Source organism: Rhinolophus ferrumequinum, chromosome 19, assembly GCF_004115265.2.
Source record: "Rhinolophus ferrumequinum isolate MPI-CBG mRhiFer1 chromosome 19, mRhiFer1_v1.p, whole genome shotgun sequence".
Lineage (NCBI taxonomy): Eukaryota > Metazoa > Chordata > Mammalia > Chiroptera > Rhinolophidae > Rhinolophus > Rhinolophus ferrumequinum.
This window is the reverse complement of record NC_046302.1, coordinates 42,995,558-43,018,564: the sequence shown is the minus strand read 5'-3', so window position 1 is coordinate 43,018,564 and position 23,007 is coordinate 42,995,558. Positions and strand designations below refer to the sequence as shown.

Sequence of the window (23,007 nt, the reverse complement as noted above, 5' to 3'; positions counted from 1 at the left end):
ATCACGAGCTAATTATTTTCTTTGCTGGTCCTCTAAAGAAGCCGTGGATGCAAACTCATAAATATCACATTTATTTTTCTTAGCAGGAGGGAAGCACTGGGCTGTGATTAAAATGGCATCACGTTGCTTCTTACAGAATGTGTAATGGGTCTGAACTGCAAGAATAAAAAATTGACTACACCCATTAAGTATGGTAAAGATCCCATTTTAATTGGGTAGGCAGTTTCCATAAAAATGTATGCGGCACATTACAAGTACATATAAGCCAAATTAGTATACCGTGTTTCCCTGAAAATAAGACCTAGCAGGACTATCAGCTCTAATGCATCTTTTGGAGCAAAACTTAATATAAGACCCGGTCTTATTTTACTATAATGTAAGACCGGGTCTCATCTAATATAATTTTTGCTCCAAAAGACACATTAGAGCTGATTATCCGGCTAGGTCTTATTTTTGGGGAAACGCGGTAGCTATACTACTGAAAATAGGAGACTCACCACCCGAAGCATTCTTTCAGTCTCCAAACATAGAAAAAATATAAGTTTTAATCCTATAGCCTTTGCTAATTGCACACAGCATTTCCCAAACATTAGTCTGTTAGAGATTCTGAGAAGTCCTGCAGTATGTACCTGTTTAATTTAACTTTGATCCAACATTTCCCAAACTGAGGTAATACAGAGGATTTTTGTTTTGCTTAGTCTTTTCTTTTTCCATTTTTGTTAGGAATACCTAATAATAAAAATACAATTTGGGAAATATTGATGTGCAATAAGGTTTAGCCTTCATCTTTATAAGATGTCTCACTTGATTGTGTAGTCATTTCATCTTCAGTTTTGCCCATTTGTTCATACCAAACTTGGACCCAAAATCTGTTTCACAAGGAATATCTACCAAATGTTTCTGTTAAAACTGAGAACATTATGTCATATCTTAAATGTAGTTCAGTTAAAACTTCATGCCTAAGAACAGCTTTTCTGAATAACAAGAATGTGAATAAAATGAGAAAGTTTGGAGTTTGAGCATTGTGTACAAAGATATTTGTTTTCTCTCTCACAGAAGGACTAAATGAATGAGACATGATGTTGTTTTTTTTTTTTTCATATACAAAACTTCAACAGTCAGGATGAAGATCCAAACTCAATTCTGAGAGAGACAAATCTGCATTTCTTACATGTTCCTTAAATGCTCAATTCATGCCAATCAGTACACAAGATACTGAGGACATGACGATGACTAAGATACAAACCTTCCCCTTGAGAAAACAATTTGACTCATATGTGATTACAACCCACTGTATGAATTTCTATGGAAACTGTCTAATCAATGTGTTAAGTGTTAACAGTGGATTCACAAGAGATTATGGAAGCTCGAGAAGGGAGAGGGGTACCACCTGGGTGCAGATAATGTCAGATCAAATCATCAAAAGCAGTGTGCCTACATGACACAACGTCACTTTAGAGAACAAAGCAGGCAAAAAACAGTCTCTGTGAACAGAAACATTTTCACGCAGGTAGTCAATGACTTCAAGTTGCCCTCAGCAGTTTCCCTGTGTGGCATTCTGTTTAGCCTGTTGCTATGAAAGTGGTGTAACTCACCCGGCACACAGACGCTCATAAAAAGACATTAAACAGTAATACAAAGACAAATCACCCAATTAAAATGGGCAAAGGGTCTGAATAGACATTTCTTCAAAAAAGACGTACAAATGGCCAAGAAACCCATAGCAAGAAGCTCAACATCATTGGTCGTCAGGGAAATAAATGCAAATCAAATCCACAATGAGACACCACCTCTCACCCACTAGGCTGCCTCGAGGTAAAAAAGTTAGCCAATAACAATGTTGGTGAGGATGTAGAGAAACAGAAATGCTCACACATTGCTCGTGGCCATGAAAAATGGTATAGTTGCTTTAGAAAACAGTCTGGCAGTTCCTCATAAAGTCACCATACGATGAGCAATTCTACTCCTAAGTACATAAAAGAACTGAAAACATAGCTCCACACAAAAACTTGTACACAAATGTTTATACAGAATTATTCATAATAGGCAACAGGTGGAGACAATCCTAATGCCCACTAACTAAAGAATGGATTAATAAAAGGCATATTTATACAATGCAATATTATTTGGCCATAAAAAGAAATAAAGACTGATACATACTACAACAAGGATGAACCTTGAAAACATGCTAAGTTAAAGAAGTAAGTCAAACACAACAATTTCTATGATTACACTCACATGACATGTCCGGACTCGGGAAATCTACAAAGACAGATAGTAGACTGGTATTTGCTTAGGGTTGTGGGTAAGGCAGGGGAAGGAGGCAGAACAGGAGAATATGAAGTGATAGCTAAAGGGTACGAGGTACTTTCTGAGGTGATGAAGGTGTTCAAAAATTGACTGTGCTGAGATACGGTTGTGCACATATGTGATTATACTGAAAACCATAAAATTGTACACTTTAAATGCAAAATTCTACAGTATGTGGATTACAGTGAATGATATATCGATAAAGCTGGTTTTTTGTTTGTTTGTTTGTTTGGTTTTGGTTTTGTTTTTTTTGCCAAAGAATTAGACAAGAAAATTATTGCATTTTCATTACATATTTGTTGAACGAGTGAATAAATGAATCAATCGATGTACAGGTAGAAACTCCAAATGCTTTAATAGAGCCCATCATTGTAAGACTTATGTTTTCAACTTGGTGCTTTTTTGCCCTTCGGTACACTGCCACCAAGTGGTGGCAGGAACCTTGGTAATACGGTATCAAGTTCAGGTATATGAATATCAGTTATACTGATGCTTTCCTGTTCAATTCTACCAGATTATACTAAAGATGAGTCCATACCTTACTTTGTAAAATTAGTGAAATGATGACACCTTCATATACTAAAAAATCAGGAAAAAATCCTTAGAACATATATATAAAGAAATGGCATGCTTTGCTCCCTAGTATTTGAAAACTGGCAAGTACAATGACACTGACTCTAGCTAACTTTAATTAAAATACATCTGTCTAATTTAGTTTGAGTCTTATCGCTGGGTCAAACTCCTGGGATAATGTGTACTTCTGGTACTTTAGGTCAAGTTTGGCATGCAATGCCCTTTTGGGCAGCTTTCCACCACCATCAGCAGTTCTTCTCCTTCTAAACAAACCACAGATGGTCAATTCACCTTGCTGAGATTGTTGGAGCTAACTAAAATCATAGCCTTAGATTGTCTTTTTTTTTTAATTTAATGCTGTGAATTAGTACATAGTCTTTTTCTTTCCCTCGGGGGCCTCAACTGCCTCCCTCATCTATCCAAGAAAGAAGGGAAAAAAAGAGAGAGACAGAGAGAGATTCATAACCATCTCAAAGATAAATGCAAAACACTGTTCAAATTGTTTTCTCCAATGAAAGAGGGAAAAGAGTGGAGGTCCACATAGTAGGCCTTCAAATAAATATTTGTGTAATAAATAAATAAATCCTGCCACTAATCCAACTAGTATTCCCATGGCCAAATATAACTGCCATTGTGATACTAAATCATTTATTACTAACAGTCTGAACTTACTATTTTTCTTCTTTTAATACATACATGCACTCAACAGAATCTCCTAAACATCATTTTGGATGGAACGTTTGCACTCTTATGACAGCTATGATCCCCGGTGAGGAAAGTTTAATAAGAAATCAACACAATAATGGGAAGAAGCAGGTCATAGATGATTTTGAATATTTAAAAATTCAATTCTGCCTTATGTTATGCACTTGCATCTGACATTTGGGATCAAATCCCTACATGGAAAAACTCTTAGCTAATTTCAACATGATCCATTTGGCAATTACTCTGTGAAGGATAATCATTATCAAAACTTATCTAAGGCACTGTTTTTATGACGATAACATTAAATGTGATGGGTGAGAGAGGTCACAGCTAATAAAGGCCAGTTACAGATAGACAGGAAATGCAAGGACCACACTGGGGCAGTGATGTTGTAAATTCATAACTCCACTCAAACAGTTACACATTGTAATAGAAGGATAAATAGCACCTTAATTAATGTATTTTATGATAACACTTTTTCCCTTATAGCTATGTACCTGAGCCTAAACACCAGCAAGAAAGCCATCAGCAAGTTTACAAAGGAGGTGATTAACACCTTAATGGGGGTGGAAGGAGAGGGGAGTGCTTGTGCCTCTTACTCTCCAAACAAATGGGTGGGTCAGTTTCCTACTTGGCCGATTACAGGTGCTCAGAAATTTAGCAACTAATATCACATATGTTTTAGTTTAAAATTTATAAAACTAAAACATATGCAGAAAAAAAGGATACAAAGCCGTGTCAATGTTTAATTATCATGTTTCCTTTCATTATCAGCCACATCTGAGAGTTGATCGGCTATGAACACTTATGTGCTTGTAGTAAATTGGATTTATCTAAGAATTGATTTAGAAAAGAGAAAAAACACAATTTCCTCATAGCTAATGGTATACTTACTAATAAAATGGGAACTGATCATTTAAAATGATAGGATCTAAAAATAAAGCAGTACCTTTTACTTAGAAGTTACTAAATAAAGATGTGATGATGATATTAAAGAAAAACTAAGATAGGAGAATATTAAATTTATAAGACACTTGGAACTACACATAACCTAGTATATAAACAGATAAATGTGTTTTGATTCATTGCTAGTATAAGAAGGACTTTTTTTCACACTCCGGGGAATTTAAGATTGTCACTATTAATAATATGTAATAAATATTGCTAATTTACTTTTCCATTGTAGCTCATGTCTCTGCAAAGTTGATCAAGAATCTTTTAAACATATAATGCATAGAACAACTATTTCTGTGATTACATTAGTCTGTCATAACTAAATACCTGGGTGGCTGGGTGGCTTAGTTAACATAAATGTATTTTTCAAAGTTCTGGAGACAGGAAGTCTAAGATCAAGCAGGGTTGGTTTCTGGTGAGACACTTCTCCTTGGCTTGCAGACTGTGCCTTTTCTCTCTGTCCTCACATGTCCTGGTTACTCAGTGAGAGACACAGTGTTCTGATGTCTCTTCTTCTTATAAAGACACTATTTCTATTGGATTGGAGCCCCACTCTTATGACCTCATTTAACCGTAACTGCATTCTGAAAGGTCCTATCTCCAAATACAGTCATACTGGAGATTAGGGCTACAACATATGAACTTGGGGGAAAACAATTCAGTCCATAACCGCAGTCTATGAAAAAAATCATAAGTATCAATGGAGAGTTTATACAATATTTGGATAGAAAGTTAGATGACTTACTCGTATGTATGATGTACATAGAATTGCCGTTCTTATGTGTAAAGCTCAGGTGAGCAAGAGAACAAACCAAGGGTTTGAGTGGCCAAGATCCACGAGATGTGGCATCTGTTTTTAAGTTTCTCCTAATATATTTGGGAATAAAGCATGAATAGCAGGCTGCAGAGGTATAGAGGAAAATATACACTGTTTCACATATTTTGATATCATCCTTGTGCCACAAATCTAATCTTTTGTGTATATTTCTAAAGATTACTTGCCAAAGAAATGTCTGTGTATCATTAGGACATCATTGTATGAGTCCCCCATGATTCATGACAATTTTGTAGGGACCTGTTATTTCTATGTACATGTATAGATGAGGAAACTTAGGTGTGGAGAGAGTCCATGGGCTGTTTTAACATTTGTGGCATTTTGTGTTATATTGTTTGTTTTTGTTTAATCTTTGCAACTACGCTTTATGCTTCTCATGAGGGCTGAAAGAACATCTTATACATATCCCTTTATTTCCCAGAGCACACAAAGCTATGCCTTGCTATTCTGAAATCTTCCTCTCCCAATTCTCACACCCCCAGCAGTCACGGGTTCCTCTGAGGAAGTCAATATCATTCTTTACCAATTAAAAAAAAAATTGATGATTATACAGTTAAATAACTGGCCAAGATGAAACAGCAAATGAGCCACAATTCAAAAATCTATCCATGTCTTTCCTTTGCCTTTAAGGTAAAAATCTAACTACCATACCAAAATATTTAGGATCTATATACCACTCTTCCAGTCCACCAGCAGATCGCTTTTGTGCTCACACCCTTCAGTCACATCTATCATTTTCCCTTGTCCATCACTTGCTTGTTTCCAAAACTTTCCCCAGTTATTGCCCCCCCTGCCCAGACCTCTCCCCTTGCACCTCCATCCAACACCCCAACTCCAATTCTCTCATGTTAGCTGAACTTTTTATTCAGGGCCCCTCACCTCCCTTTTTCCCAACTGTCCTTTGGGTTCTTAGCCTCCTTCTGGTCTGTTGACCTACCGAGTGCTTGAGGCCCAGATCTCCGTCATACGCACCTTTCTATGCCCAGAGTCCTTGGCAGAGCACACAAGAGGCACTCAACTGTCGGTTGCTGCTTTACAATTAATTCTGTGGTTCAGTCGTATATCTGGGGCTAGAAGCTGTAATTGGTTCGCTCCCTATATACTCAGCCATCTTTTTTATTATTCAAAAGCATTTTTAAAAGAAAGTGAGCTACTAAGGTGGACTTTTCCATCCCACTACATCATAAAATAATGTTGTTGTTGTTTTTTAACAGGAATATTTAATTTCCCCCATGTATCTTAATCTGCTTTCTTCTGAACTCTCTTTCAAGATCATTTTTCTAAACCTTTCTGAACAGCTTGGCCTATTCTCTAACCATGTGCAGGAACAATACATTATTTAATGGTTGAGATAACCATATGCATTTGAAAGAATATGGGCATGGATTCTGAAGAGAATTTTTCTTAGAAATAGAGAATATGTGTGCATTGTACATATAAATGCATATATTGTATACATACACGTACGCATATATGTGCTTATGTATATACACACACAGGTAGACATACATATTTATATATAATATATATTAAAATATAATTTAATATTCTGAACCTACTAACATCAGATTAAAGAAGATATCTGTGTAAGGTGTACATGCTTGGGTCAATAGAGAGAGCCCTTCTGAATACATACATGACACAGGGATCCCTGTTTCTTAAGGAGAATCTCAGGCAGGAGTAACACCTGCCTCAAAGGACTTCATTCCAGAAATGTTTACTTGGGAGAAGTATAAACTCAAGCACTGTGTGAACTGATATGTGCTACTCATGTCATGGAAGATATGAAGAACTCTTACATCTGGTTTCCAGCTTTCAATGATGTGCAAAGGACTGACCTAGCAGACGTATTTGTGTCCTGCAAAGCCAGTTTGTGCCAAGTCTAGCTAACAATTCTCTAGAAAGTTAATAACTGAAAAACCCACAAACCAAGGTAAACTTTTAATAGTATATTGTTTATATTGCTGCAAACCACTTTAAAAAGAATTCTACAATCCTTTCTGGAAAGTTCAAAAATGTTTTCATTTTCTCATAGATGTTAGACCTAATGGCTTCTACTGAAGGGTAAACTTTCCACCTGTCTCTTTTTGTGTGTGTATGAACAGTGCACAGAGCTTGTCCAAGGTCAGGGACTTTACTGGTTAAAGAGCAAACATTTTTTTACAGTATGCATTTATGCCCTGATTCAGACAATGAATAGATCTAGACCTAAGGAGAGGCAAATCTCCTGAATGTTATTAAAGGTTGTCTTGCTGCACGTATGGGGGTGTGCATGAGGGTGAAGATGGGTAGATAAAGGAAAGAAATGCAAATATTTTCAGAAATGGTGATTATAATTCCTGAGCCAGGAAGAGGGACATTTTTAAAACAAGAATGGACAGAATACCTCTTTTAAGTTCATTTTTCAAAGGAAGAATTTTAAAGAAAATCATGGCACTATTAATTTAAACAAAATGGAAACTGGTAACAGTGTTCAGAGACACTCACTCTGCGTCCCCCTCCCCACGACCTCTCCTGCCACCATTGCTTTGGGCTCTGTCTTTTATGAGAGTAGAGACTATCAACTCTTCATACCTTTACAGATTCCATGTTACATGCAATATGAAAAAAAATTCTTATTCAGAAGTCATTAGAGCAACTGATTGTATAAATTTGTAATTATACTAAAATCTCATTGAAGCCAGACTTCAAACCTTTTGTAGCCTTCCCAGAACCTAGTGCAGTACAAGTACTTAAAATATGTCTACCGGAACTATATTGATGGCTATTCTAATAGGTCAGAAACATTAACATAAATGGTTATTAAGAATACCTTCATAAATGTATTTATATGTTATTTATCTTAGACAAGGTTGTCCTTTCTAATATAGATTTATCCAAGAGGTTTAATTATTATGGAACTTTCAATTTTCATTCTATAATATAAATGCTTTAAATTATATTTAATGTATATTAGCCCTGAAACTTCTCAGAGCATTTCTCTTTATCTTGTTGTATATAAAATGATACCCTACTTGCAAAGTCTGTTAGTTTTTTCAAGTTCACATTCAAAGCCAGTCTAAGTGCAAGAAACGACCACAAGTTGAGAGTCTGATCAAATACATAATTAAAGCTTATAAGCACAAGCTTACATTTCTTATGGAATTTTATCTTATGAAGAATTTAAATTATGCTTAAATTCTTAAAAATGATTAAAACTAAATTTGAATAAATTTGACAATGAAGTTTTCTCCTTACCATCCACTTAAAAAAAAAAAAGTAATAAATTCTATTTTCATATAAATTCAGTCCTGCAAGATGAGCTTAATCTTTTATCAGGATAGGCACAGACTATATCAGAAATTTTACTGTATCAACATTCATATTAAAGCCTGGATAGTTAATAGTTAACAGTATTATAACCACCTCCAGAATTAAATCATGCCTTCTGCAGTAATTATAAATCATTCTAGGTCTGTAGGAAAACTTTAAAATGTAAACCCAGTTACCAAGAGGATTCATTCCCACCCCAAAAAAAAGGACCCATGTTATAAGCACAGTTCCATCTATTTATAAAAATTAACAATGCTTCTAATTTATAGATTCAACGTGTAATTATATTCAAGTTTTGGAAATACAGTGGGTCATTTAGAACAAAAATGTAAGTTTAAAAACAACAAAGCCAACAGACATAAAGAAGAAGACTTTATAAATCTAAAAATAAAATAAACACCAACAACAAAATACACACATGGAACATACACAGCATAGTTACTATTCCTCTATATAAAGAGTTACTACAAATCAACAAAATAAAGATGAATATTTCAATAAATGTATAAAGGTTAAAAAATGATTGATAACCAACTAACACAATGTAAAATGCTAATACCCAGTAAAATTATAAAAAGAAATGTGAGTTCAATGAGGATGAAAATTAGAACAAAGAGACACCATTTTATAAAATTTTAGATAAGAAAATATTAGAGGCTGGGGAAAAAATGCACTCTTTTGACGAGGGGCAAAATCTTGCACTGCTGGTAGGATTAAATCATTTTGCAAAACTTTTCCTTAGAATATGTGCAAATAAATGCAAATAAATGACATACATATGTATATTCACATGTATATTCATATATATGTATATATATGTATGATCAGCTCAGTGTTTTTTTTAAATAAAACTTGGAAACAAAATGATTCTCAATAATAAACAATGGAGAACATACACATGTGCACTGTAACAGAGAGGAAGATGCCATGAATGTCAATATGTGTGCAAATATGTATGTCTGTGCATATATTTCTTGGCTAATAAGTGTAGTCTTAGAAATCAGAATTTATATACATTTGTCTTAGATATCAATGAAGTGTTATATATCTAAATATTGTGAACTCATTTGATATAAAATTTGACCTCATGTATTTGCAGTTATTATCACTATAAATTCTAGCTCATTCCGTAACTGCATTTGCTTTATGACCAGTAATATACATTTCAAGATAACTTCTATGGTAGCCATTCTGTGTTACTGTACTTTGATGTTACAAATGTCAATGTTTTTTTCGACAAAAATAATAATAATAATAATAATAAAAATAAAAATAGCATATAAAATAAGAGTAAATGAAATTGTTGCCATTTTAAAGACAGATGATATTTCACTTAGAATAACGTTACCTCTGAAACCAAAAATTAAAGTCCTTTTCCTATTCTTAGTTTAACATTTATGGTTTGATCAAAGAACAAACAACTTCATTGCCTTACCCATCATAAACTTTATTACCATGTCTGCAGATGAAAGCATTTTCTAAAGCAAAATGGATAGCAAAATAATATTATGACATAGTCTAGCAGATATAATCAGTGTACCAAACCGTTTCATTTCTATTGTATAACTTTTAAAGAATCTATGATTTTTCCTGGACTCTTTAAAAGGTATAAAGATTTATTCCATTGGGAAAAATCCAAAGACTGGTAGACAATTTTTTGTTGTTGTTACAGTACAAAGCAATTGGAATTCAAATGTTAAGGTGCTTTCTCCAAACTACATAATTCAAATGAAACTGGTTAAAAGAACTCTGGAGTAGATGATAAAGTATGTGTTTGTTTGAATACCTACCACATATAAGAATGATTAATTTGCAGTGACACACAGTGATCCTGCTTTTCTGAATAATGTGAATCTGTTCATGCCCCTTAAATTCCTCTAAATTAGATTCTTGCCACGCAAGTTCTTTAGATGTATTTGATTTTAATGTTTCACTTTCAATGTAACATCGACAGTATTTCCATATTAACAAAACAATTTTACCAACACATCTGAGTTTACTGTCAGAAACCCTGTCATCTCAAATGACAGCTGACTTTTCCATTCAGATGCATATTTTTAATGTAATTTATCATACTCATTTATTTTTTCATTTATTTTCCCCAGATAATATATTTTGGGACCTCTCATTTGTTATTTAACACATTTTTTTAAATAATAATTTTTGGTAGGTTTCAGTTGTATCACTGGAATAATTAGATTAAAGAATGGTGATCTGGGTTTTAATCGATGAGCAAATATTCAAACACTGCATTCAACCTCTACGCAATTAATCAAAGTAGAGAAAAGATATGTGTGGAGTATTTAGACTTTACAATTTCCTACTAAAAAAACACAGGAAGCAATTTGGTAATAAGCATTGAAAGTGTCACAGTGATATACTTTGAAGAGTACAATGTAAACTCATCTCAAGCCATTCACTTACCCAAGACTGTGAGCTCTGCAGAGGCACTAATATTCTCATTTTTGTATGTGACAACACAGGTGTAAGTTCCGCTGTCATCATCTGTCACATTGGATATAAGCAAGTTGCTTCCACCCAATAAAGAATACTTTCTGGACCTGTAAGACATAAGGCATATACATTTAGAGTAGATTAACAAATACGAATATACGGCAAGGTACTCAGAGGTTGAAATGAACTCCACGGAAGCTCAAATTATAAAATTGGAACGACTCTCATTCAAGGTAAACTATTCCCATTGGAAGTCTGGGTGCAGTGATCGAAGAAATGAAGTAGATTATACTTGGAACTGGTGTTAGTGCTGAGAAAAAAAATTATAGTTCGTCTAGGCCAGTTTTCTCACTCTGGGTTTGAAAACTCCAAGGTACGTAGAAATGGTGCCTCACAGTAGAAATCAATGTCATGTCATGCCACCCAATTTAGTAATCTTTGTACAAAGCCACATTTCATACTTCACCAAGAATGCCTGGGTATATTCAGAGAACACATCTTGACTCACTAAAGATGCAAACAGATTTCACGCATGCTTTAATATTCTCAGAAGTATTGTGATATAACCATGTCTTGGGGTCCTCACCTCACATATACTTATTCACCCCAAAGACTCAGTTGAGTATCTATTTCTCAACTCCATTAACCATCACTGCACAAGGCTCTAAATAAATGGTTAGGTGAAGCAGTTTTAAGTATTAGGAGAATCCTTTTGTCATAATTTTGAACTTATAGCTAATGGAATCACAACTAGCATCAGTAGATTTTACCAGATGAAACATTAATTTTGTTCATTTTATGAGGACATACATTTACAGGCTTGTGGAACATTTGTTAATTTGTGATGTCCTATTTGAACTGGAATTGTATTTTACTTTTTTATCATTTAATAAATTAGTTCAACTTCAACTTAAAAAAAAGAGGAAGTATTGTGATATCATACCTTACCATATGTTGTTGTTATATAAATAAGTATTTGAGGTAGATGCAATTTAAAGAATAACTTACTGTCCATGAATACATTTCATCATAGAAAATAAGTGTGCTAAAAAGTAGTACGCCAGACCTCAAAATCAATGAAATTAATTTCTTAAGTGAAATCCATTTAATTAAAATATTTTAGATTAAGTGTTCCATTCTGTTAAGCGTTTACTTTCTAACCATGCCTTAATATTAATGCCCAGTAATTCAAAGCCAGCCAATTTCACCACGTGCCTTATCTGAAATATTTGTTAGAACACAAATGGTGAGATATATAATTGGAGTTTTAAAAAAATGCACAGATCTTATATATTTGAATGCTATACATTTGAATTCAGGAAATTTTGGTTTCTTAAAAACTATTTCACACACTTTATCACATCCTTAGGATGAAATCTTCCAAAGTGTCTTTGCTGAAGACTAGTTGGGCAGGACCATCTCAACGGCAATCCTGGCTTTCTAAATTTCCTTCCATAATTGACATCACGGATTTTGACTTTGTTCCCTATTTCTTTATTCCAGTGGGTAAATGTCTTTCATATACTGTATAATGTCAAGGAATGCGGGGAAATATTCAATTATTACGAAAAACCCTAGCATTTCTAGATATCTATGAGTATATCAAATTAGAAAGAGACAAACAGTAACATATATTTCACAAAAGTCCTCAATTCATAATACCTGAGTTGAACGACTTCCTCTCCTCGTAGCCAGGTAAAACTCGGGGGAGGATAGCCAGAAACACAGCACTCCAGGACGGCATCTTTTCCTTCAATGGCTACTACATTGGATGGTCTTTGCAGAAAATACAGCTGCCTATGCAGCCCTGGATCTGTGGGGAGAAATCACAGGATCACATCTTTTATGAAAAACATTGCAAAGATAAATGATGGAGTGCGAACCATTTGTTTTTTCCTAAAAAGACACTGTGATGAAGAAGGACAGAAAAAATGGAAAATGCCAATGAAACTTAGGAAATAATCTCCTAAAAGAGTTTTCCCATCCCTAGTTTCTAGAATTGTGATAGAACTTTCTTAATTAACTGTTGATGACATCATGGGATAAGGCAAAAGGAAAAAGAAGTCCCTCATTTGGGCAACAAGCCTTGTTGATTTATCATCATTGAGAACAAGACAATATTATCAGTAACTTTTCTAAATGTTATTATACTAAACTTTTTGATATATTCAGTTTGCCTTCTACTAATATCTATTCCACTTCCTTCTGCTTTGTTTATTGCTTCTGTGGATTGGGAAATAAGATAAACAAACATTTTAGAATTTGGTTAAATAACATACAAATATAGAGGAATAGAATAAAGAAGGTTCTGAGAAAATACCTCTGTCTTCAAAAAATAAGTTACCCAAAGTTTGTTTTTTTGTAACAATAATTTTGGCTGTTTCTAAGCCTTCTGTTTATTTTTAATTTTTAACAACTTTACAAAGACTGAGTTTGTCCCTAGAGCTGAGACTCTGGGTAAATGAAGAGCTCCTGCATCTTTCTACTTCACCCAGTGCATTTCCTAGCTCTGTATATACAAAGTACTCATCTTTTCTAGCAGGCAACTGAAACAGTGTCTATTCAACCTAAGGACTCATTCCATTCATTTTAGAACTCATTTGACCCACACATGCTAAGATTATATCAGGTGGAATAAGGGGGAAAAAAATCACAAAATCATAAGCACAGGGCTTAACACTGTCAAGAAAAAGCTTTGTGGGAGTTAGAGCTTCTCTTGCGTTTACCATATAAATTGAAATCTTCATGTGTGAGACATACCAACAGAAGCCTGATAGTTAGGGGGACTTGGAGGAAATCCTCCCAGCTGTAGTAACATCCTCTGACCTGACCTGCTGACTAAATTTCTATCACTTAAAGTTCATTTGTTTAAGATGCTTTATTTCCAGGTCCCCGTTAAAATCCACATCCCTCTATGAAGGTTTAATTTAGGCTCTTTTCAACTTAATGCATTAAACGGATTAGCATGCAGTTGGTTATTTTTACAAACTCAAAACAATATTGAAGCAAAGAAAATGAGGCAATGAAATGTTAAAAACTAAGATGGGGATGGATGCAGAATTGCCAAGCGTGATTAGATTTAACCATTGTGGGTCACAGTGTGGACTACGGGTGATAAAGGAGAGAGTGAGGAGGGAGGAGATCTGGGACAGAAAATAACATTCTTAATCATCCTTGGCCTGACCCAACTCCATGCAGGCTGATCTCAGGGAAATAAAAGAACACCAATTCTCTAGTTAATAGTTGAGATAGCAATTGTCATCTGAAGTATTACTGGTGTGAACAAGGAGAAATTCACAGTTTCTGGTTGTTACAGCAACAAAAATAAATATTCTTCACCATGAAAATATTGAAAGAATTTTCTAAATGTGCTAATCCTTATTAAACCAATATTGTAGAAAAATGTCTCAAAACTTTTAAAAATGGCTGGTGGTATGTGTCACTTTTCTTTTTGAAAAGTGACCTTTCAAATCAAATGAAAATGGTCTGAAAGATAGTATTACTTAAACATAAATGTCCTGGAATAAACAGATTCCCAAAATTTGAAATTATAAATAGCTACCATTATAATGGAGACCCATCCATTTGAATGCTTTCTTTCACCCTGTTCCTCAGTAAAAATGTCTCAGCTACGTGTACTGTAAAATACTATATACTATATGTTACAGTATACCACACAACATACTATAGTATACTGTACTATAATACTATCCATGGAAAACATCAAGCAGGACCTACGTAATTTCATATTCTAGGTAAAAGAAATTTTACCTGGGACCTATGTGCAATACTACTTATTTATCCATGGAAGAGCCAACATTTCACCTTTGTACGTTCTTTTATCAGAAAACAAAATCATGCAACACGAAATGGTTATTGTTTTAATTTGCTATTTTATATTGTTATTTTAATTGGTAAAACAATTAAACAAATACTATAGAGTTCCCATATACTAGCTCCCCGTCCGTACACATTCAGCTTCCTTAAAATTAACACCCGACATTAGTGTGGTACACTTGTTATAATTAATGAACTGATATTGGTATTAATATTAACTAAAGTCCATAGTGTACATTAAGGTTCACTGCTTGTGTTGTACATTCTATGGATTTTAACAAACGCATGTCATGCATCCAACATTATAGTATCACATAGAATAGTTGCAACACCCTAAAAATCCCAAGCTTCAGCTATTTATCCCCCTTCACCCCTACCTCAAACCCCAGGCAATTACTCCTCATTTTACTATTTCTATACTTGTGCCTTTTCCAGAATATGATATCATTGAAATTGTACAGTATTCAGACTTTTCAGATTGATTTCTTTCACTGAGCAATATGCACTTAGGGTTCCTCCATGTTTTTTTGTGATTGGATAGCGCGTTTATTTTTATTACTGTATATTATTCCATTGTCTGGAGGTACCACAGTTTGTTTATCCACCTATTGAAGGATGCCTTGATTGCTTTGAGTTTTGGTGATTATGAACAAATCTGCTATAAATGTGCATGTGCAGATTTCTGTCTGGGCATACCTTTTCAACTCAATTTTGATAAATACCTTGAAGTGAAATTGCTAGATTGTATGGTAAAGCTATGTTTATCTTTGTAAGATACTCCCAAACTGTCTTCCAAAGTGGCTGTACCATTTTGCATTCCCACCAGCAATGAATGAGTTCCTTTTGCTCCTTGTTCTTATAAGCATTTTGTATGCCCATATTTTTAGATTTTAGACATTTTAATAGGTGTCTAGAGGTATCCTATAATTGTTTTAACTTGCAATTCCCCAGTGACATATGAGGTTGAGCACATTTCATATGCATAGTTTCTACCGGTATATCTTCGGTGAGCTGTTGGTTCAGATCTTTTGCCCATTTTGTATTGATTTGTTTGTTTTCGCATCATTGAGTTCCAACTGTTTGTTGTATATTTTGGATACATGTCCTTTATCAGATATGTGTTTTGCAAGTATTTTCTCAGTTTTTGGCTTGTTTTTTCATTCTCTAACATTGTCTTTTGCAGAGACGAAATTACTAATTTTCACAAAGTCCAACTTACCGATTTTTCCTTTCATGAATTGGTTTATAGGCAACGTATCTAAAAATTCATTTTCAAACCTAAGATAACCTAGGTTTCTCATATGTTATCTTCCAGAAGTCTTTATAGTTTTGTTTCATATTTAGGTCTGTGATCCATTTTGAGTTATTTTTTGCAAAAATATAAGGTCTGCATTTAGATTTTTTTTTTTTTTTTTGTATACGGATATTCGACTGTTCCAGCATGACTTGTTAAAAAGGTTATCCTTTCTCCACTGACTTGGTTTTGCTTCTCTGTCAAAGACCAGTTGACTATATTTGTGTGGGTCTATTTCTGGAAACTCTACTTTGTTTCACTGATCTATTTCCCTACTATTTTGCCAATATAATACTGTCTTGACTATCGTAGCTCTATAATAAGTCTTGATGTCATGCAGTGCGTATACTCTTTCTTCTTCAGTATTGTGTCCACTATTCTGGGTTTCTTGTCTTTCAATGTAAACTTTAGAATCAGTTTACTGAGATACACAAAATAACTTGCTGGGATTTTGTCTATTGTAAAATATTAGTAGTTTAGGGAGCACTGGGCTTATCTGCTATTACTTTTTTCAGACAGAGCAAAAATATTCCAGATTACTTCATTCTTGACCTGGCCCATTCCAGTTATATCTATTATGTTTGTGGCTAAATAGGCACTGAAGTTTGTGACCCTAATCATATGTATGGAAATGTCACATTTTGGAAGAGAAATTTGGTTTCATTTCTCCAGACATATTTCTTTGTAATTTTCTAATTTAATGAATTATAATATTATGGAAGTTCCCAAATTTTCTAATAGAAATGTTCTTTTGTTTGTTTGTTTTGTTTTGTTTTGTTTTGTTTTTACAGAGGATAGTTTATTAGAGGCAGGAGAAGAGGTTGCAGCTCCCAAGTGGTAGGGGTCTCGAATGGGGGTGCTCACCGGCTAAGGCAAAAGGCTTCTACTTTTATACTTTCCCCTGCCTGCTTGGGGAAGGGAGCTAGAGCCTTGTAATGGGATTCATCTATTAGGTTTATCCTGTTTTCTCATCCTGAAGGGATTAACAAATCAACTTGTTCCTATCTATCAGATCTGCTCCTTTGTTGGGCCAGAAGGGATTTGAGATTATCTACTAACCTCAAGGCATATTCTCATGTCTCTGTCCTGGAGTGAAGGAAACATAGAAATGTTTTTTAATAGGAAATAGTTCATAAGTTTCACAACATCGCGATGGATAAAATATGATCACAAATTGTTTGAGTCCTCCAATTCAGAAGTGATGGTCTAGTTCTCTATGATGTAAATCTGGCCTGGACCTGAATCTTGCTTTGACCAACAGACTGTGGTGGGAGTTATACTGTATGCGTTCTGGAAAAAGGCCTCAACATGGCTTACAGTTTCTGACATGTCTCTTTCTGAGACTACCATGTGAGTTAGTCTAGCCATCTGGTAGATGAGAATAACGGGGTCCCCTAGCCAAAAACCAGCACCAACTGATAGATAAGTGAAGTCATCCTGAACCTTCTATCTCTGCCAATTGCGTATAAGTGAATCAAAGTATAACCAGCAGAGAAACTGCTAGTATAAATTCCAGAATGAAAAGAGATAATAAATTGTATTAAGTCACTAAATTTTGGAGTGGTTTATTATGCAGCAATAGATAACTGAAACATATATGTGAAAATGAAAACAACAAACAAACAAAAATCCCGGCAATTTAAATTACCAACTAAACTTTTCTGTTTGTTTGTTTTTTTTAGTTTGTTTTTTGGTTTCTGTTTTTGCACTACCGAGGTGATATCGGCTATTTACAGACATTATCAAACTTGACATCTGCCTTATTTTTCTCCTTTGAAATATGATTTTTTTAAAGAGTAGCATTAGGGAAGTGTATTTATGTTTTAAAATAGGGAGGATAGTGATAAAATTGTCAAGGTTATCTTTGTGGGATTGTATTATGAGCAGTTTTTATTTTGATCTTTGGATTTTTCTATATTTTGTAAATGTTTTATAAGAACATACATTATTTTTAGAATAAAGAGTTATTTTAAACTCTAGTGTCCTTACCATACGGGAGCTAACTATTCAGATCTTGATAGAGTTATTCAGCTAATAAAACATGACAATTTTTTCCAGTGAATTAATGAACATGATTTAATCATATCAAATGACACCAGTTTGTAATGTTCTATTTCAAAAATTGGGTGAAAGGTACACAAATGGTCTTTTTATTTTTATTCTTTAAACTGTACATGTTTTATATACTTTGAGGTATGTGCACCCTATTTTAAAATAAAAATGGGAGGAAAGTGCAAGGGTGGTTTCTAGAAAACATTTGACAATAGCTTTAAAATCAGACCAGCAAAAGTTAATTTCTTTTTCTAATGTCATATTTTGATATTAAAAACTCCAAAAGCAGAATTTTTAAATATGATGCTTATGGAAGTGAATGCACAAAATTACACAACCATTTTTTTCTAAATTGATTACAAGCAGTTGTGATTTGCATGGACTAAAATTCAAGCTTTTTTCCCATTTGGGGAAAATGTTAGTCTGATTCTCGGACCCCTCATTGTCATCCCACTGGTAGTACAGCTAATCCTCCTAAAGAGCAAGAGGATAGTATGTAAATAAAGGACAAAGAGTCATTACAGTGATATTGGTCTCTGACATACACAGACTGAGTGAAAATCTGGAAACACCTCAAGCCAACGTACTGCCTTTGCTTACCCTTCCTTTCTCTTTCTTTCTTCCTTCCTTTCTTTTTTCTTTTCTTTTCCTTTTCTTTTCTCTTCTTTTCTTTTCTTTCTCCCTCTCCCCCCCCTCTCTCCCCCATTCTTTATTTCTAACTTTTTAATAGAAAATTTGACCTACTTTAGCTTAATTTGTTATCTGAATTAGAAAGGACTGATTTACAATCATAAGGAACCTGAATAGTAACATAAATAGTGCCTCTCAAACTGTTTATAGTCTTAAAAATTACTGAGGACCCCAACCAGCTTATGTTTATGTAGGTTATAGCTATAAATACTTATCATCTTAAAAGTAAAAATGAGAGATTTTTAAAAATATTAATTTATTTATCAAATATTTACTTACACCGCAACAAAAATAAGATTTTCTTTAAAACAACTATATTTTCCAAACTAAATATATTAGTGAGAAGACCTGAAATACTTTAAATTTTTGTATATTTTTAAATTGGTTTCAAAAAGTGGCTTAAGAGAAAATAACTAGATTGTACTGTTACTTTCTGCATTTGCTTTGTTCAAATATGTTGATTTGGTTGAATTACTTGAAAATAATCTGACTTCAAACAGATATGTAGATGGAATAAGGGAAGTATATTTTAATAGCTTTTTCAGATAGTTGTAGATTTTATCCTTTAGCTCTACACCAAAACTCAATAAACTGTTTCTTGAAAGTTAGTTGTAATGTGGAATCTGACACCATATCGATAAACATTTCAAGAGTACATATGCTAAGCTATATAAAAATCCATTGGTCTATCTTGCATTTTGAATGCATCTTTTACCCATGCATGATTTTGTCACATCAATCAATGCATTTGGAGTGGTACACTGAATTAGACAGATCTTCCAAATGTTGACACATTTCATTATACAGTATCAAAAAATCTCATTTGTTACTATCACTACCAATCCCATCAAAAAGGCCTTTTAATGTTGAGAAGCTGTCAAGATCCCAGTGGCAGATACAAGTCTTCCAAATTTCTAATTTAACCTAAAAGCTTGAATCCATCCTTGGCAGCAAATACTATTTTCTTTGAATTGACTAGCTCACTTCATTCATTTTTGAGAAAATGTGTAACTAGGCCCCAAGTCTGAATAGCTACAGTTTTTCTGTTGATTGTCCTTTCAAGTAGAAATGGTGTTCCACGAAAAAGAAAGTAGCTAATTCAGCTTGAAACTCAAATGATCACAGAAATGTGCACTCCTCAAAAACCACCATACTTAGATATCCTTCATGTGTATTTGCCATTTTGACTTGCAGACTATTAAAAAGGTATGTATTTAAGGATTGAGATTTTATATAATTAATAATGTTTACTGTTTCATCGAAGACATTCTTAAGTCCACATAGTGAAAAAATATTATCATTAAAATAGGTTTCATTTCACAGATCTTCTGAAATCATCTCAAAAAAGGCCATGGGGCCACACTATGAAAAGTGATGTAGACACAGTCTCAACAAAGTTATTCTTCTGAGATGCTCAAGAAGCCCACTTCCTTTCAATATGGGAATACTTCCTTCTCTTCTTCTTCTTCCTCCTCTTCTTCCTCCTTATCATCATAAACATAATTATTTTGCATTTAAGAAAGCAGTACAATAAAAGAAATAATTAAAAAAAGAAAGAAAACAAAAAAAGATGGCAGTACAAAACTTAAGTATTTCCAATCACTGTCTTTGATCAATACATTATTAAAAATTAAGAAGCATCTTGGATGATATAACCTGACACATTTACCTACACTTCACAATCGGAAATAAAATCACAACTGTCTTCAGGGTTTATGTCCTGAAGAGGCATGGAGAAGGCATACTAGTGAAAGTGGAGAGAACAGTTTCTGTTTAAAGGCACTTACATAAATACATACATACATACATAAAATTAAAAAAGAAAAAAACTTTCTATTAGACCTTACACTGGCCAAATTAACTGAGCCTCTGAGGTCAGCTGGAATCTATGTTCAACTCCCTACTTTCACAGGTTTTTCCAAATGCCTCAGGGCCACATCATTTTGACTTCCCGCATTATACATAAGCAGGTTGACTATATAAATTACTAAAGCTGGGATATGTTTTAGCATGAAAGGTATCACTCTTTATAATATTCTAAGACATTAGGTGTGACCGAGACTGTCTTGGGCAAACTGGAATGCATGCAATCCTGTGATGACAATGACTTTCTTTTAATGGGGCCATTTTCCTAAACTATTTTTTAGAACATCAACACTAAACTTACATGGCTGAATCTAAGGAATAACTGAGGTATAGATAAATTTAATTATGGACTGTCGGTATCTGTGTCAGAAACAAATAAAAAAAAATACTGCTTTGCACAACTGAATAACTGTCTTCCTTAAAATAACTAGTACTTGCTTTTCATGTTCATGCTTTCTGAATACTAAAACCTTTTGTTCCAATTGGAAATGAATGGGCACTGCAGGCCACCATGGGGTATTCTCTTTGATTTCTTCCCAGGCATAAGAGTCACAAATTAATTTAAATTCACAGAGCTAGTTTCCTCTCTCCGCACCCTCAATTTCAAGCTAACCTCCTGTTAATGTGCTGGCTCCTTAGCCATCCACCACCTAGTCCCATTTTAGCAAATTCAATAGCTGCCATGTGTCTTCAAACACAAGTACGTAGTATGCAGGCATACACCGTTTTATTGTACCCCCTTTATTGCACTTCACAGATGTTGCATTTTTCACAAATTGAAGGCAAGACCCTCCACCAGCAAAGAAATTATGACTGATTTTATTGCTATACTTGCTTTATTGTGGTGGTCTGGAACAGAACCCACAATATCTCTGAAGTATGCCTGCAATGTGTGCACAGAGTGAAAAATTCCAGGAAACTTTTTCTAACTCTATGTTTAGAATGTCTTTTATTAAAAACCAGCCTCATCCAGGCTGATCACAGGAATCAAAATATATTTAATAAAATATGGAAAACTCCATCTGGCCAAAAGCCAAAGAGCTTTGAACAGAGAGAGAGAAGGGAGCCATTTCTCAGGAGCTATTATCCATTACTCTATGATTCTATTACTTGCCTTCCTCATTTACACCAATTCAGTACTAAAAATGGCATTCCCTCTCTGTTAATATTCTTACATCTGTTCTTATTTCCTCTTTCTTTCTCCATGTACACACACACATTGCTATTTGTAGTTACAGCTTGGAGGAAGAAAGGAGTGTCTATTCTTATCACTGGCATATGGCCATATCTCTGTCTCACAGGCAAATTTGGAGTCTATCGGTTTCATTTTGTAGCAAGTCTGAAGGAAGTGATTCTTTCATTTATAGACATTTAAAAATTTTTACAGCTGACAGTAGAATCCCAGAAAACAATTACTGCTATTATGATGCATCAAAGTTAGTTTAAAGAACCCAGAAATCTTCATAATTTATATAAATTATGCTGCACATAATTTAAATGCTGCACAAGGCAGCATTTAAAACTTTTCAGAATAGCTTTTTTTTTTTTTAATAAAGAATCAAAAGTATTTGGAATATTTCCTATTTGGCCAATGTTGAATCAATAAACATGTGCCCATAACTCTTGACTAAATATATCTTTTTATTTGTATGTCACCGGAATAAACTGATGTAAAACACAACCAGTCAAGGAAGCTCTACAAGTCCTCTTATTAATCTTTGTGACTTCTGCATTCACAGGTTATAGATTTGGCTTCTACCTACTCTTAGAGAAAGCCTCTTTGTGGGTAAATCAGGGCAGACTGACCCTTTAGTGACCTACTCTGGGCTGCTAAGTGTCATATTCCGGGTAAATGCAGAGCTAACCATATGTCGTAGACTTGGGGAAAGACTGGCTCTCTCCTTTTCAAGAAATCTTCATTCCTGCATGTGGACAACAATTCCAAGTATATCGTTTTTGCTTGTGACCTTATGTGAAATAGCAACCTATCAAAGAATGGGAGTTAAGAGAAGATAGTATAATCAATATCTAGCATCACTCAAGGTCAAGGATGAAAATAGAAAAACTAGTGGATGTGGTGAGGGAGAGATCTCTAGTGACATCAGAATGATAGATATGCAAAAAA

At 34.2% G+C, this 23,007-nt stretch overlaps 1 protein-coding gene across 1 annotated transcript in view; it reads right to left on the bottom strand.

Annotated features, from left to right (window-relative positions):
* DCC (DCC netrin 1 receptor) overlaps positions 1–23,007 on the bottom strand; it is a 1,038,356-nt gene that overhangs the window by 512,856 nt on the left and 502,493 nt on the right. The window contains exons 4-5 of the mRNA XM_033087479.1: positions 12,806–12,956; positions 11,114–11,250 (exon numbers count right to left, since the gene is read on the bottom strand). Coding sequence (XP_032943370.1) covers positions 11,114–11,250; positions 12,806–12,956 — 288 coding nt within the window. The remainder of the gene's footprint in view (positions 1–11,113; positions 11,251–12,805; positions 12,957–23,007) is intronic.